At 35.7% G+C, this 18,519-nt stretch overlaps 1 protein-coding gene across 1 annotated transcript; it reads left to right on the plus strand.

Annotated features, from left to right (window-relative positions):
• The first annotated feature begins 3,304 nt into the window (after window positions 1-3,304).
• Window positions 3,305-7,967, plus strand: LOC132624183 (zinc finger BED domain-containing protein RICESLEEPER 2-like). The gene is made up of 5 exons (XM_060339002.1): window positions 3,305-3,467; window positions 6,649-6,801; window positions 6,852-7,147; window positions 7,240-7,581; window positions 7,632-7,967. The coding sequence occupies exons 1-5, from the start codon at window positions 3,305-3,307 to the stop codon at window positions 7,965-7,967; spliced, it is 1,290 nt and encodes a 429-aa protein (XP_060194985.1).
• The last annotated feature ends 10,552 nt before the right edge of the window (window positions 7,968-18,519 follow it).

Raw genomic sequence — 18,519 nt, forward strand, 5'->3', positions numbered from 1 at the left:
AATTGTCATTCACCTTTGAGTATATCACACAAAAGTCTTTTATTTATTTTTGTTACATAAAAGTCATCAAATTTAAAGTTTATACACAAAAAATGTTTTTCTATTTTTTGTTACATAAAAATCATCCAACTTGACTAAAGTTTATCACACAAAAATTATTTTCTATTTATTTTCTTACGTAAAAGTCATTAAATTTTGGCCAAGTTAACTAAAATGTAATTCTCTCTCGAATTCTTATACTTTGTACTGAAAATATGTCATGACACTCTAACATGGCTAATTAGTTTGATAAAATATATTAAATATAATGGATCAATTACAGAGACTTTTATCCATGTTTCTATTCTTAACACAAATCTCCCTTGTGACTTATGAAATTACGTTTATCTCCTTATTTTGATTTCTTTGTAACAATTCGAAGCCATGAAACATATCAACCTTGTAGCTTTTGTGTTTGTCATAGAACTTGTTTGATGCTCTAACAACAAATATTATGCTAATTAATGAAAAATATTTATAAAATTCACTATGTAAATGAGTATATTAGTAAGGGTGTTTATAAAAGTCACTAAACTGAATTCAAAAAAGGCATTTATAAAATTCACTAATCAAAGAGTTAGGCTAAGTCGTGTTTATTTTAATTCTCCTTTTTACCTAAATTTTACTTCTAATTATGTAACTAACTAATTTGATCCTTGCTTTGCATTAATTAGTACCATTATCATGACCAAGTAATTCTATACGTACCAAACTAAACAATGATTTTTCAAATTCGTTTAGTTAATATAAAGAAGTTATTCCTACTTGAATTGAGAGTCCAAAAAAAATTTCCTTGTCCAAAAAAAATTTCCTTCCGTTATAGTGTTGTTATGGTTGAATTCAAAGTCCTAATAAGTCCTTAATATGACAATTATATCCAACATAGAATAGAATTATTAATTTAAAGGAATTATTTTAAAGGGTATAAAAGTCGTTCAATATTTGAAGGATATTTTGATCAACCAACATTTATATTCATGCTTTTATAATAATACAGATTTGTCCCAAAAAGATTGACATTTTTCTATATTTAGAAGCATTTTAACTTTATAAGATGATTTATAGTCATACAAATATCTAAGGCTTGTTTTGGACCACACATTTCAAAAGGCTCTCTTTATTTCTTAAACTCCGTGTCAAGTCAAACTGAGACAATCTTTTTGGGACGGAGAGAGTAGATAAATACAGGTAATTTGACATACTGGGATACAAGGGAAAATCTAAAAAAAGTAAGGTTAATTCTTTCTTGAATTGGTAAGTGAACACTCTTTTTAAAACAAAAATAACATATTTTTATATTTATTTCTTTTTTCATTTATTTTTAAGAAAATAACATATTTTTATATTTCTGAGAACCTTTTATAGACATAAAAATGTTATTGCTATTATAAAATAAAGACTATAAAGTAAATACACCAAAGACAAATATATAGAAAGAGATTGATATATTATTCAACTTTTAACTTAAGAGAGATTTCATTGTATATCTAATACTTTACAAATGGTTTCCTATATTATAGGAGAAAATGCTTGATGGCCAGTTAGCTTGGTAGCCAATTAATCTTGGTGACCAAGCTAAAAACTAACTTTAAACTTAATTGACACACAAATAATTAATATTTACAACACCCCCCCCCCCCCCAATGTCCATTAATAGATGATGTGCCTCGTTAAAATCTTATTATAAAAAAACCCTGTGGGAAAAAGTCCTAATGAAGAAAAAAGTATACGCATATCTAGTAATACGCTTTTGAGAGCTGCCTCATTAAAAACTTACCAGGAAAATTCAATGGGACAAAACTTTGGTTAAGCAAAAAAAAATACAGCACGTATTTTACTTTCCTGACGAAGACCAAAATTCAGATGTCGGAGTTTTCGCATTCCAATCTTGAATATCATCTTCTCAAGAGTTGAAGTTGGCAAAGATTTGGTGAACAAATCTGCAAGATTGTCACTTGAACAGATTTGTTACACATCAATATCACAATTCTTCTAGAGATCATGTGTGAAGAATAGCTTTGGTGAAATATGCTTCGTTCTATCTCCCTTTATGAAGCCTCCTTTTAATTGAGCTATGCATGTAACATTGTTTTCATATTATACTGTGGGTATTTTTGTATCATATTTCAAGCCATATCTTTCTCTGATGAAATGTATCACTGATCTCAACCACACACATTCTCTACTTGCTTCATGAATATCTATTATCTCAGCATGATTCAAAGAAGTAGCAACAATTGACTGCTTTGTAGATTTCCGCGATACAGCAGTACCTCTGCATGTAAACAGATAGCTTGTTTGAGATTGAGTTTTATGTGGATCAGATAAATAACCTGCATCTGCATAAACAACAAGATCTACACTACCGTTCTTAGCATAAAACAGACCCATATCGATTAGGGGTGGGCATGTTACTGTATATACCGAATACCATACCGATACCGAAGTTTTAAATACCGCGGTTTTGGTATTACGATATTTGGTATGAATTTAAATTTTCTTTGGTATTCGGTACGGTATTTGCTATTTATAAAATGGATACCGAGATACCGTATACCGTACTAAAGTTTATACTACATATATACAATCCATATACTCCTCCCGTTTCAATTTATGTGAATCCATTTGACTGGGCATGACATTTAAGAAAAGGGAAGACTTTTGAAACTTGTGGTTCAAAATAAGTCTTGAATATTTGTGTGGCTGTAAATCATTCATAAAGTGAATTTGTTTCCAAATTAGGAAAGAGGTCATTTATTTTGGCACTCACTAAAAAGGAAATAGGTTCACATAAATTGAAACAGAGGGAGTATATTATATTTACTACTGCTAAATATATAGACTAGTTTTCGTAGCAAAAATTACATCACATCTCATTTAATGCCAATTTGTATCTAATAAAAAATTGTACCATCAAAGCTAATCTTTTATCCAAAAGTACTAAATTTTCTTGGGCGCAGTGGCTTTGTGTCAGGGCAATGTCCTTTCATTTCATGCAAGATCTAAGACTTAAGTCTACCGAGATAGATAGAAAGTCATCAAACTTCCAAAGCACTCTTCTCTATTTTTTTTCTTTTTAATCTTCTTTGCTCCATAACACAAAATTTGAACTTTCAAGACTGAGATCTTCCACTGCTCAACTGTTGTTTCCGATATATATTATTCCAGGTAAACTCCATTTCTCGCTCTAAATCTTCTTCTCCGTTTCTCTTCTTTTCTCTCACTCAATTGTTGATGCTTTTGCTGATTATTTTTGTTCATATAGATGGCAGAGATTGAAGCTATAATAGATGAAAGTGGGGGTTCAAATGAAATCACTGCTATAAGTGGAACTGATTCAAAGGGAAAGAAATCCATAATGGAAAGATCTGTTGTATGGGATCATTTCGAAAAGATCTGTGGTCCTAACAGGGAACTGACTGTAAAATGTAAGTACTGTGCTTATCCATATCCAAATTTTAAGATTAAAAATGCTACCTCGGGATTGAATGGTCATATGGGTAGGTGCTCGAAATTTCCCCATAATGTTGAAACTAATCAAAGGTTATTAGGCTTTCAAAAAATTCAAGGTGGTAAAAAGTTGAGTGAGGGTGTTACACCTCGAAAAAAAATTCGTCGTTCGCAAACCAACGTAAGCTCGGAGAGGTCATGGGGACCTTATAAGGTTAAGGAGTATTGTTAACAAGTGTTAAGCAAGTGTCTAAAGGCTCTGGGATCAAGCAAATCGAAGAAAATAAGTTTGCAAAAATTTGACAGAATTTTGGACAGAAATTTTTGGTCAACTTCCAAGAGGTATATCTCCTGGGATATCAGGAGTTTTGAGGTGTTTCAAGAGCCTAAAATGAAGTTCGTCGAGTGTAGTATCCAACGCAACAAACCGTTCGTCAATACGACATTGGAGTGGGGAGTTATGGGTGTTTTAAGACGGACTGCCAAAAGCCTGCGAATCTACGCGAATTCTCTAGAAACTCACTTAAGGCCTATTAATTCGGCCCAATGGAGCCTAACCCGACCCACACACCTATAAATACCCCTCTAACTCATCAGTTTTCACCATTTCTCATCTCCACACCTCTCTAGAACTTCCCACAACATTCATCCAATATCCAAATCCCCCTAAACATATCGTAAATCCTCTAGAACATTCCTCCAACTTCCACAACATGCACATATATTCCTACAAGTCCATATGACAATTTTGGTCATTTTTATTTCACTTTTAACATAGCCCCAAGTCCTAGGAAGTCCTAGAAACTTCTCCAAACATATTCCAACATATTTCCAAGCCCAAACCAAGGATCAAAGTGAAGATTAAAGTGGTTAAGGTTTGCAAGTGAGGTCTACACTTGTCTCCTCTTCTTGAATATGTTTGGGTGAGTATTTTTAAGGTGAACTAACCATGGAATTGAAGTGTTCTTGAATTTTGAGGTAAGATTTCATATTAGTTTCATGTTTATGAGTTTGTTTGGTAATTATGTTATGATTTGAGGAGAAGAAAAATTGGAGGAAAAGTTAAAATATGCATTTGATGATATCTTGAGTTGTGAATTAACTTGAGTTATAATTATTAGTATGTTTTGAGAATAATCTTGTTATGAGGGATAATAATGATGCTAGGGAATTGTCGTATATGAGTGTATAAGGGGTTGTATGAAGTTGTTGTTATGGATTGATTATGAAAAGAAGTTTTGGGATTGAATTGAGTATAGTTTGAATGTAATCTTTTGATTATGGAATTGTTGATGTTTTATTGTGCTTTGGGAGTTGTTTTGAAGATTAGGGGAGATGCTGCCCCAATTTCGGCACATTCTAAAGGGGTTTAATTTGAAGGCTTAAGATAAGCATATGACGATAAGCCTAACAATAATATGAATTCTCTTGAATGTAGATTTACGAGCTTGGGAGGATAAGCGTTAAGTAGTTAAGGAGACCAAAAAGGTATGTTAAGGCTAGTCCCTTTCTTTCTAAAGGCATGATTCCTTTCTTATGAATCTATACATGATTTCCATAACATCCTTATTTCCAAAAAGCTAGAAGTTCACGATTCTCAAAGTTCTTATGATGCCAAAGATAGATGTTTTCGACGATGATAATGATGATGATGATGATTCCATTTTAGAGATTCCAAAGCTTGTGGTTTTGATGCTATTATGAGATTATTGAGTTTATTTCATGATTTTCTTGATTTCACCCACTGTTGTTGATCTCACCTTATGTTACTTGTTCCTTCAAGGTGAGAATGTGAGATATAACGATGATGATTATTCCATAATATAAATCGGAGGTTACCGACCTTACGTCACTCCGATAGAGTAGAAATGTTTAATTGGGCTCTCATGCATGCTATATGTATTTATATATGTAGCTTTTATAATACTGCGCCTACATGGCCGGGCATGAATAAATAACCGCGCCTACATGGCCGGGCATGATACTATATATATAACCGACCCTTGGTGGCCGGGCATTATACTATATATATAACTGACCCTTGGTAGCCGGGCATGATACTATATATATATAACCGACCCTTGGTGGCCGGGCATGATACTCGATATATATATATATAACCGAGCCTTAGTGGCCGAGCAGGATACTTTATATATGTATATATGAAAAAGTCTTTTTTTTTTAAAGCCAAGCATGCATGACATCCGCCTTAAAAAGGCATTTAGAGGCACAGGTTTATCTCTTCTATATTATTTTCATACTTTCATTATGTGGTTACTCATGCCTTACATACTCAGTACATTATTCGTACTGACGTCCTTTCTTGTGGACCCTGCGTTCATGCCGCAGGGAGGCGGGTCAGATCCTTAGGAGCTTCATCAGTGGAGTTTCAAGAGCGCTACATTTGTTTCGGAGCTGCAGTTCATTGGTATTACTCTTTGCGTATAAACTTGGGTATGGCGGAGTCCTGCCCCGTCTTTATGGATTCTTATATTCTATATAGAGGCTCGTAGACAGATGTATGTAGCTAGATGTTCCATAACCTTATCAGTGTGTATTGTTGTATAATATTTTGACAGCCATGTCGGCTTGTGATGATGGGCACAGTTGTTAACGATTATATAGATATGTGCCATTATCATATGATGTATGACCTCACAGAGTATGATACCCATGATTTATCTTTGTGGTCCACCTAGAAATGATTATGATGACGTATGTTCAGAGGTGCTCGGTAGGTTAGCTCCGGGTGCCCGTTATGGCCCTCCGGTTGGGTCGTGACAGAGGGAATGCTTGTCCCTTGGAAATCTGATTAGGAATTGTGTAGGGTTTCTTTAGCTAGGATGATAATCGTTGACGAACTACCTTTTCGTTTTGTTGAAAAGGAAGGTTTTAAGAATTTCATGAATGTCGCGCAACCTCAATTTCACATTCCCTCCCGTAAAACAATAAATAGGGATTGTTTTGACCTTTATGCTGAAGAGAAACACAAACTGAAGAGACTTTTGACAGAAACACGACAAAGAGTTTGTCTTACTACAGATACATGGACCTCATTGCAAAGAATTAATTATATGTGTCTCACGATTCACTATATCAACAAAGATTGGACTACGCGTAAAAGAATAATAAATTTTTGTCCAATTGCTAGTCATAAAGGTGAAGATATAACATGTGTTATTTCAAAGTGCTTGCTTGATTGGAGTTTAGAAAAAGTCATCACTGTTACAGTTGATAATGCTAGTTCAAATGACGTCGCAGTGAAAGAATGGTCTAAGCAATTTAGTAAATGGGGAACTAATATGATGGAAGGTAATCACCTTTATATAAGAAGGCTCACATTCTCAATCTTGTTGTTCAAGATGGTTTGAAAGAAGTGGGCGATTCTGTGAAACGTGTTAGACAGGTAGTAAGATACATTAGACAATCTCCGACAAGGTTGAATAAGTTTAAAGAATGTTGTGAACTTGAAAAGACAATATGTAAGAAATCATTATGCCTGGATGTTCCAACTAGGTGGAACTCCACCTATTTGATGTTAAAAGTGGCACAAGAATTCGAGGATGTATTTGTAAGTTATGGTGCTCTTGATCGTGTATTATTGCATTATCTTCTTACTCATGTTTGTAGCATTGATTGGGAAAATATAAGGCATATGGTAAGATTTCATGAAACTTCTACGAACTTACCTTGAAGGTCTCAGGTTCGCTTTATGTTACATCAAATGTTCACTTTATTGAAATATGTGAGCTTCATTATGTTCTGAAAGCTTTAATAGAAAGTGAAGATTCTGATTTGAGTTCAATGGCAACCAACATGAAAAAGAAATTTGACAAATATTGTGGTGAACCGGAAAAGATGAATAAAATGATTTTTACTGCTTGTATTTTGGATCCGCGCTACAAGGATGAGTATGTTACTTATGCACTAGTGAGCATGTATGGAGAAGAAAAAGGAGAAAAAATAATAGGTGATGTAAAAAAGTACATGATTTCTTTGTTTAATGAGTATGCAAAACAACATACAAAAAAGTCTCAAAGTTCATCATCTTCATCTGTTTCTTCATCTGGTAAAACATTGGACTTACCAAGTGTAAGTAGTCATCAAAGTCAATCTAAAAAATCAGTTGCAACATTACGCAGCAATTCAAGAAACATAAAGTTGAGAGTGGTAGTTCGGATGCTAAAACAGAGTTAGACAAGTATCTTGGTGAAGCAAGTGAGAATGGAAGTGAAGGTACTGATATCTTGCCTTGGTTGAAAGTGAACTCACCTAGATTTCCTATTCTTGCTGAAATGGCTCGTGATGTGTTAGCAATTCCCATATCTAGTGTGGCTTCAGAGAGTGCATTTAGTACGGGAGGGCATATTCTTGATTCTTTTAGGAGTTCATTGACTCCCAAATTGGTGCAAGCTCTTGTGTGCTCTCAAGATTGGATTCGAGAGGGCTCATGTTCGGTTGGAGTCGGGGAAGATTAGATCATTTGGAGCAATTTGAACTTGGTAGAATATTTTGTTTGTATGAGCTCTATATTGATATTGCAAATAGTTATTTGTTTACATTGCATGACACTTATTTTTATTTCTTTTTAGATTTGGCTAAGATGGCCAAGAGTGGAAGTTATTCTCGCATCATTGATATATAATTATAAGTCGCAACGTATGTGGTAACTTGGTAAGTATATTTATCGCCTTGTTCTAATATTCATGTCTCAACATCATAAAACGAAGCATGTGACCCTACTGAAGCTCATTATCAACATCATAAGCACATAAATACAGAAACTGACGTACTGTTAATGTCTGCTCGAAAGATTTATAGGAGAAAAATGCCAAAGCAAATATGCATTCTGAAATAAAAAAGAGCCCAACTATTATTGACTCTTCTATTTTGGTGACAGGTTATAAATAGTTTCATGCTTTCAGTATTTCACATGTGCTGAGGCCTAAAAGCTGCCTTTAATTTGTCTCTGCTATTTTTCCAATACATTAAGACTCGAAATGGTGGAAATGGCCTATTCTCTCTGTGGCTGAATGGATGTTTTGGTGTAAAATTGCATAGGACTGGAGATTATGCTTAATTTTGGCTAATGTTGTTTAGACTTTGGAACTTTGACTATTCTATCATGATTCAAATGTCCATTGTGTAATTGATTAACGAAGAGAATTGCTTGTACTTTCTTTTAAATATGTCTATTTGTGTAGGGTGTTAGTTTAATATAATTGAGAAAAGTCGAAGTCATAATTCTTTATTACATGAGTATATATGTAAGTCGAAGTCAAATAAACTATGGTTACTGAAGTACCGTACCGTGAAATACCGAAACTGAATTTAAAAATACCGAACCATACCGAATTAGTTTGGTAAGGTAATGGTATCGTATTTTAAAAATCGAATACCGAAGTTACCGAACCGAAGTTTCAAATACCGTACCATGCCCACCCCTAATATCGATAGTTCCCTTCAGATATCGCAATATATGCTTAACTCTATTCCAATGTCTTCATGTAAGAGAAGAGCTATATCTTGCTAGCAAATTAACAGAGAACGCTATGTCAGGTCTTGTAGCGTTAGCAAGATACATAAGATATGGTACTTCAGGACCAAGAAGCTCTTCATTTTCTTCCTGAGGTCGAACGGATCTTTACCCGTTTCAATTGAGCGAACAACCATTGGAGTACTTAACGGATGCACATTGTCCATGTAAAATCGTTTTTAAACTTTTTCGGTATAAGCAGATTGATGGATAAAGTTCTCGTCTGCTAAATGTTCAATCTGCAAACCAAGACAAAGTTCTATTTTTCCGAGATCTTTCATCTCAAATTCTTTCTTTAAATATTTAATCGCCTTTTGGAGCTCTTCTGGAGTTCCAATTAGGTTTATGTCATCAACATAAACAACAAGTATAACAAACTCTGATTTTATTTTCTTAATAAAAACACATGGACAAATGACACCATTTATATAACCTTCATTTATCAAGTACTCACTGAGGCGATTATACCATATGCACCGTGGTTGTTTTAAATCATATAATGATCTTTGTAATCTGATTGAGTACATTTCCTGAGACTTTGAACTAATTGCTTCAGGAATTTTCATATAAATTTCATTATCAAGTGAGCCATAAAGGTAAGTTGTAACCAGATCCATCAGATATATTTCAAGGTTTTCATGTACAGCTAAACTGATGAGATATCGAAATGTTATGCCATCCATAACGGGTGAATATGTTTCTTCATAGTCGATTCCGGGTCTTTGAGAGAATCCTTGTGCAACAAGGCATGCCTTGTATCTCACAATTTCATCTCGGTCATTCCTTTTCTGTATAAAGACCCATTTGTGGCCAACTGGTTTTACACCATTAGGCATTTGGACTACCGGTCCAATAACCTCACATTTAGTAAGTGAATTCAATTCTGATTAAACTGCCTCTTGCCATTTTGGCCAATCATATCTTCTTTAACAGATTAAGGTTCATAATCCTCAATGTCTTTCATAATATTTAGTGCAACATTATATGCGAAAACGTTATCCACCATAATCTTCGATCGATTCAAATATATCCCAGCAGAAGAACTTAATGATAGTTCTTGTCACGACCCATTTTAGGGCCGCACGGGCACCTACCTTTTCCTCCTCGGTAGGCGAACCCTTTCATTGAATAACACATCAATTAAATAAAGACGATTCATTTAAACCAATAGATATTTAGAAATAACAGTGGAACATCATAATATTTCCCATAAACTCAAGTAATCAAGAGATTACAAAAATAAATGATCACAGACTCAATCCAACTTCCCATGACCTGGTCTAGACTAGCACAAGAGCGCCTAATGATTTCAGATTACCACTACATTCTAAGACTCAACCTCCGTCCCGGAATGAAATGGGAGGAGGCCTTCCAGATAGGCACTGCACCTTTCCGCTTCATATCACAATGAACCACTTGAAACAATCTACACCCCAAAAAGGGGGGTAGCAAGTGCAATATCAGTACAATCCACGCGTACTGAGTAAGTATCATAGACCGACAATGGTTAGAAACAAATATCAGTAAAAGAATTCACAGATAAACATGATAACAACCCAGTTAAGTCATACGTCTATCTACCACGCATCATAACATCTATAACCTTTAAATCATTAACTTCACCTCAATAATTACTAGTCAATCTCATAACAATCTCGCAACTCACATATCATTAAACCGTTCGTTTTAGTCTAGTAGTCAACTCATCATTAAGACACCCATTATCCTACATCACATAGAGACCAAACATATAACTAATCTTACGGACGGTCTATGGGATACTTCAACAAGTTCAATCAATAAATCCGGATCCAAGTACACGTCATTGCCTAAGTAAATCATCTAATCCCAAATGTGCCAAGTCTGAATATATCAACTTCGAATCTAACACCACAAGTACAACACCAAACATCTCAAAATCAAATCATAATGCAATGCAATGCAATAGTGTATGAATGCAACACAATGCAATAGTGTATGAATGCAATGCAATGCCATGCAAATGTTGTGTACACATGTACTCCAGACGAAAATATCGACGTCTCGGTAGCACAACCCAGTGTGACTCGTGAAGTCTAATTGCCACCCATCCTATATCTTTACCCAACAGATAGATGGGACCCCAGATCTTTGCCCATGGGGGGTTCTCACCGGCACCACTTTGGGGGACCCGCGGAGTCCATGCACTATCAACGATTCCGGAACTAACATTGGATATCGGCCATGCAATCAACGATTCCGGGATGAACATCGGACATCGGACTCTCACGTCACTCAAGTTAAAGAGTTTTATCAAATATCAATTTCACTCAATCAATGATTCCGAGATGAACATCGGACATCGGACTCTCACGTCTCTCAAGTAAAAGTGAGCCCAACTCATCAAGTGTTTCATCAAATGTCATCAATATCTCAACAGTGTATCATGAAAATGAGAGTGCGTGCAATGCATGAATCACATCAATAATCATGCTCAATATCACAAATACCAACAATCGGGTACACCAACAATATGTTTGAATCACAAATACCAACAGTGGGTATGTCAACAATATATCCGAATCACAAATACCAACAGTGGGTATGCCAACAATATATCCGAATCACAAATACCAACAGTGGGTATGCCAACAATATATCTGAATCACATATACTAACAGTAGGTATGCTTACAATATATCCGAATCACAAATACCAACAGTGGGTATGCCAACAATATCGTAATCAAGACGATAACAGAATCCAATATTTATCAACAACTCATGGCATCAAGCCGGCACAATAGTACAATCAAATCACAACACAACGGGGTGACTAATTCCCAACACGCAACAGGTTAATCAAATCAATATACATTATTATCACTTCCCTAGATCAGCCTATTAGCTTAGAACAGGTAATTTCACCCTACACTCACAATCATTCATCACAACTCACTCTAGAACTCAGTCACAATCGTTGGTGCATTTTATTCTTCCATTTATTAACTAGATTCACTATTGATAGCATAACACAATTAAGCACATATTAAGGAAATTCTCATCATTAGACACAGAAATAGGTATCACCCACTATTCCCAAGTCACATAAAATTCACCGATTTTCAAGAAGGCCACCTTATACATCCTAAATAATCTACAAACCATAAGCCCGAACACACAATCACACATCAATACCATCTTAGGATTCCATCCCAAATCTCCAATTCCTATACATGCATTCTCCGTTTCTTCTAATACACGAATACGAGAAACTAACCGGAGTCTACCAAAAAGCCATAACCTACCTGGCAGCCGAATAAGCGCCACGAACCCACACGTTGCCTTGTCTTTCGAAGCGTCTCCAAATAATCAAACTCTATCACATATGAATTCTATGTAAGAAACCATGAATAATGATACCCATATTGGCTACTTTCTATTTGGGTCAAATTCCAACCCTTAATTTAGGAAAAAACGGGTCTCAAGGGCAAAACGGAAATTTTATGATCAGAATATCAAATTCAATACCAAAAGGTCAAAACCCATTACTTTAATCATAGGAATACTCAATTAATTCTCAAAATTATCATTATTATGAAAACCCCCAAATTTGGGTCTAAAAACCCCAACTTAATTCATGGAAATCAACTCTAGAATCGAAGATTAATGATTAACAAGCCTAGATATGACATTATCTAGCATGAACTACAACATTTAACCATAACTTAAGAATCCAAATCGTTTTTAAAACCCTTTTATGAAAAACCCCATAAACCCTCTTTTAATCTTAAGCTTCTAGGAATTTCTAGCATGGATTCTTACTTAGGAAAGAAAATGGAAGAGATTAGGATTAGGGAACTTACTTCCAAGAGAAATCTGACCATAAACCCCTCGAGTCGCCTCCAAGGTGGTAAGAAAATATAATAGAAGTTATGGGAGGAAGAAGGGTTTTATAAAGTTTTTAAATAGAAAATTTGGCCCGTCGGCCGCTCCAGCGGTTCGGCTGCGCTTTCGTGCGCGCTTTGGAGCCAAAGCGGTCACCAGACACCAGATTTTTCTGGTGTCTTCCAAACTTGAAATTGATCCTCAAAACCATCCCAGAACCTCCCGGACACAAACCAAATATGCAGATATACATAAAAATGCGCTACGAACGCACTCGTAGCCTCAAAATTCCTATCAGAAGTCTTGTTGAGCAAGTCAACCCCCGATACCTCAAAACTAACTTTCCAACCCAGGTCCCAAAATGCACCCGAGTGCATTGGGAACCGAAACGAATATGCACACAAGTTCTAAATGACCATCCTGACCTCTCGAAATCGACAGTTTCCGAAAAAGGTCAATTTACTCAAAAGTCAACTTTGAGTCAACTTATTTTCGCTTAAAGCCCAATTTTTCTAGAAAACATTCTAAAGCCCACAACGATGCCTAGGAAGTCATGCCAACTATCTCCTCGAGTCAAAATAGTTCTAACGAGACTCAGGAACGGGTCAACGAGGGAAAAAATAGAATAATCACGGTAACAACAAAACGAGTCGTTACAGTTCTTTACTTACTTGAGTCTCGCGTTTCCTGATATCTTCAGAAGTATCAGGATTAATTAGATCTTGAATATCTTCATCATATTCTTTCACAGTGCCATTCTGTTTATTTTTCGTGTTTCTTTTTCTAGGATTTTTACCCTTGGAACTCAATGACCTACCACACTTTAAACGTGTATGAGATTTAGAGGCTATGACACTAGTAGATTGTCCCTTTGTGAAATCAATTCGGATAGGCACATTCTCTGCAGGAATATGTGACTTAGTTATTCTTTTCAAATCAGTAAATGCGTCTGGCATTTGATTTGCTATTTTCTACAAGTGGATGATCTTCTGGATCTCCTGTTCACATATAGGATCACGTGGATCAAAATGAGATAGTGATGAAACTTTCCACGCAATTTCTCTTTTGATTTCTTTTCTCTCTCCCGCTAATTGTGGGAAATTAGTTTTATCAAATTGATAATCTGCAAATCGAACAGTGAACAAATCTCCCGCTAATGATTTAAGGTAGCGAATAATAGAGGGTGATTCAAACCCAACATCTATTCCTAACCTCCTTTGGGGGCCCATCTTAGTTCACTGTGGTGGTGGTACCGGCACCATATACACCACAACTAAAGATTTAGAGATGAGCAATATTTGTTCATAACCAAATACTAATTATGACGGGGACTATTTATTATAATAAGTCGGTTTGAGATGAACAAGAGATGCTGCATGTAAGATAGCATGACCCTAAACAGTAGTGGGCAACCGTATTTTCATAATTAGTGGTCTTGCTATCAATTGTAGGCATTTAATAAATGACTCAGCAAGACCATTTTGGGTATGAACATGAGCTACAGGATATTCAACTTTTATCCCAACTAATAAGTAATAAACATAAAAATATTGGGATGTAAATTCGTGGCATTATCGAGGCGTATAGCCTTAAAGGGAAAATCCGGGAACTGTGCCCTTAAGCGTATTATTTGTGCCAATAATTTGGCAAATGCCAGGGTGCGAGACGATAGAAGGCACACATGAGACCATGTTGAAGATGCGTCTATTAGGATCATAAAATATCTGAATGACCCACAATGTGGATGAATAGGTCCACAGGTATCCCATGTATACGTTCTAGAAATGCAGGGGATTCAATATCAACTTTCATTGGTGATGTCTTAGGTATCAATTTACCCTGATAGTAAGCGACACATGAAAATTTGCCACATTCAAGAATCTTCAGGTTCTTAAGTGGATGCCCATTTGAATTTTCAATAATTCATCTCATCATTACTGATCCAGGGTGATCTATTCGGTCATGCCAAAGCACAAAAGTACTTGAATCATTAAAATTCTAATTTATGATTGAGTGTGTTTCAATTGGACTAATTTTTGCATAATACAGGCCAAAAGACAAAATTGGTAATTTCTCCAAAACATATTTCTGGTCGGAGACATTCTTTGTAATACCAAGATATTCATTATTTATTTCATTTAATGTTTCAACATGATACCCATTACAGTGGATATCTTTGAAACTTAACAAGTTTCTTGGGGATATAGAAGAGAATAATGCATCTTCTATAACAATTTTCGTTCCCTTAGGAAGAAATATAGTAGCTCTTCCGGAGCCTTCAATCAATTTCAAATTGCCAGAAATTGTACTAACATTTCCCCTTTTCCTAAGCAAGTGAGAAAAGTATTTCACATCTTTGAATATGGAATGCATTGTTCCACCATTAGTCACACAAATATCTTCATGATTGGTCATTAATCCAAACAAAATTTGAGGAATTTCCATATATTCTGCAAAATAAAAGAATAGACAAAGTGAACGTTAAAGTAGATATTATTATTAAACAAACTATTACATAAACTTTATTTACATAACTATGGAAAAAGATCTATATTAGCTAATAGTAACAAAATGGATGAAAATATCTCAAATATTACAAATCCATCACCGATCAGATGATCTATTTTTCCTTCAGGGAGTTCAAAGAAATCTGTCACATCTAGATGCATGGGCTCAACATTATCTTCAGAAATAAAATTTGTTTTAGCATTCTTTTCTGCCTTTTTGAGGGAGGCTTGATAAATCTCAACTAGATGCTTTGGCATACGACATGTACGTGCCTAGTGCCCCTTTCCTCCACATCTGTAGCATTTATTTTCTGATTTTTTTTGTTGCACAGCTTCGCGCTTTTCTTCCTTCTTTTTACATAGCTGGTGTTGAAGGGTATTATTTGGTGCAAGACAACGATCATGATTAAAATTTCTTCCTCGACCACGACCATGACCATGACTAGGGCCATAACCTTTGCCACGCCTATATTGGTGCAAGTTTGCCTCATTCACTTCAGGGAATGGGACAATACCAGTAGGTTGATTTTCATGATTTTTCATTAATAATTCATTATGTTGTTCAGCCGCTAGAAGATGTGAAATTAGTTCAGAATATTTCTTGAACCTCATTTCTCGGTATTGCAGCTGCAGGAGCATACTCGAGGCAGGAAAGTAGAGAATGTTTTCTCTAGCATATCATGATCAGTGATATTTTCACCACATAATTTCAACTGATAAATAATTCTAAACATGGCAGAATTATACTCACAGATAGATTTAAAATCTTGTAGCCTCAAATGGATCCAATCAAAATGTGATTGTGGAAGCACGATCATCTTCAGGTGGTCATATCTATCTTTTAAATTATTTCACAGCATAAGAGGATATTTAACAGTGAGATATTCCAGTTTCAAGCTCTCATCAAGGTGATGGCGGGGGAGTATTATTGCTTTGGCATGGTCTTGATTCGATGCCTGATTTTTATCTTTTATGGTGTCTGCCAGACCCATCGCATCAAGATGATTTCGGCATCAAGAACCCAAGATAGGTAGCTTTTGCCAGATCTCACGTTTACAAAGATTTTCCATTAATTAAGAAAAAGAAAGTCAATAAAGACTATAAAGTAAATACACCAAAGACAAGTACATAGAAAGAGATTGATATATTATTCAACTTTTAACTTAAGAGAGATTTCATTGTATATCTAATATTTTACAAATGGTCTCCTATTTATAAGAGAAAATGCTTGATGGCCAAGTTATTAAACTTTGTGGCCAAGTTAGCTTGGTCGCCAAGTAATCTTGGTGACCAAGCTAGCTACTAACTTTCTCCAAGTAAACTTAATGACGCACAAATAATTAATATTTACAACAGTTGCATATTTATAATCACTAGTCTATATGTCATTGACTCACGTGTAACCCTGTAACTTTTGGAAAAATTATATCTAGCACAAATAATTTAAAACATTTATTTAATTTATAAGTGAATATCAAATTATAAAAAATAAAAAAATGCAAGTTCTATCCTTGATAATGATCTTTGTTTTTGTTAGACATATTTTCAAGTTACTACTCCTTTAGTTCGAAATTAGTTGTTATATTTCGCTTCTCGAGAGTTTTTATTAATCTTCAAAGTTAAATTAGATTAGATCAAGTCAACATTTTACAATTAAAATTGAAATATTCCAAAACTATACGAAAATAAGTACTATAACTTGCAACCTTTTTATGTCAATTTTGAAAATAAGACATTTAAAAAGTGGGTCAAAGTTTGTGTAATTTGAAAAAAGTACAAATAATGTGGAACTAAGGGAGAACATTTTAATGAGATCTATCTCAATCTCTCCTATCCATATTTAGATTTATGAGTTGCTACTAGTGTTTTCAAAGGCGTTTTTGGGGTGAGTCCGAGGCGGGGTGTACCAAAACCGCTCTGGGGTGTAAATGAAAGGTATAGAACCAAAGAGCCTACGCCCCTAAAATTTGAGGCGTGATGTAGCAACCCGTTTGGTCGTTATAGGTCTTTTGACCTATTTACCCCCGTTGACCCTTCCGCAAGCACTATTAGTACTATTTTGACCTGCGGGGATGGATGGCATAGTTCCCCAGGTAATGGGGTGAGATTTGTGATGACTTATGTGAATTAGAGCCTTAAAGCGAAAAGTTGTTGACTGATAGTTGACTTTTGGGTAAACGGACCTTTTTCGAAAATCCATCAATTTCAAGAGGTCCGGATGACCGATTATGACTTGGTGGGATACTCAGTTCAATTTTTAAGGCACTCGAAAGCGTTTTGGGATATTGGTTGGGAAGTTGATCTTTGGTCAGTGGGTGTTGAACTGGTCAAATAGACCTCCGCTGGAATTCCGAGACCACAAGTGAGTCCCTAACGTGTTTTTATGTATGTTTACATGTCTGTTTTGCATCTGGAAGGTCTCAGATGATTGTTGGGTTTTGGGAAGAAGTTAGTGAAAAACTAGAAATCTACTGGTGCCTGATGCCCCGCTGGGGCGGGACCTAGTACGCTGTAGTGGACCCGCCTCAGCGAGGCCTGGTCCGCTGGCGCATGGTAAGTGGATTCATGGGAATCCACTCCAGCGGATGGATATCCCCTAGAGCGGACATGCTGTAGCGATTGGAGAGTCGCGAGAGCGGCCTCGATGTTGCGGTCCCACTACCGCTGCGGTGGGAAACGCATATCAGAATCCTATTTAATGCTAAGTAAAACCCTTTATTTCTATTCCTATGTTTATTTCTCCTAAGTGTCTCTAAGGCGATTTGAAGAGGTTCTAGGTGGATTCTTCTTGGGATAAGTCTTTCTAACCTTGATTTCCTTTAATTACCTTTCCTAATGTAGCGACCCGCTAGGTCGTTGTGGGGGTTCTGACCATTATACCCTTGCTAGAACCTTCCCGAAGGTAGAAATGAGCTAATAATTACTCAAAGATGTAGAAGTCTAAAAACTTGAACTTGAATTGTTTGTTGTTGCTGTGTTGTGTTGAAAAACTTGCTTCATTTACGTTGGGGGGGGGTGACTTAGTATACTAGACCTTAGCGGGGAATCCTGAGGCCGCGGGTGAGTCTGTAGCGTGTTTTTATGTATATATGCATGTTGTGTTTTTGAAAATTGATTTGAG

This window comes from Lycium barbarum, chromosome 12 (genome assembly GCF_019175385.1).
Source record: "Lycium barbarum isolate Lr01 chromosome 12, ASM1917538v2, whole genome shotgun sequence".
In the NCBI taxonomy this organism is placed as follows: Eukaryota; Viridiplantae; Streptophyta; class Magnoliopsida; order Solanales; family Solanaceae; genus Lycium; species Lycium barbarum.

Excerpts from the sequence above, each read along its gene's own strand:
- LOC132624183 (XM_060339002.1), top strand. The coding sequence starts at position 3,305 with ATGGCAGAGATTGAAGCTATAATAGATGAAAGTGGGGGTTCAAATGAA. Across the intron at positions 3,468-6,648 it reads CAGGGAACTGACTGTAAAAT|GTGAAGATATAACATGTGTT; the intron begins GTAAGTACTGTG and ends CTAGTCATAAAG. Across the intron at positions 7,148-7,239 it reads GGGAAAATATAAGGCATATG|CTTCATTATGTTCTGAAAGC; the intron begins GTAAGATTTCAT and ends GAAATATGTGAG.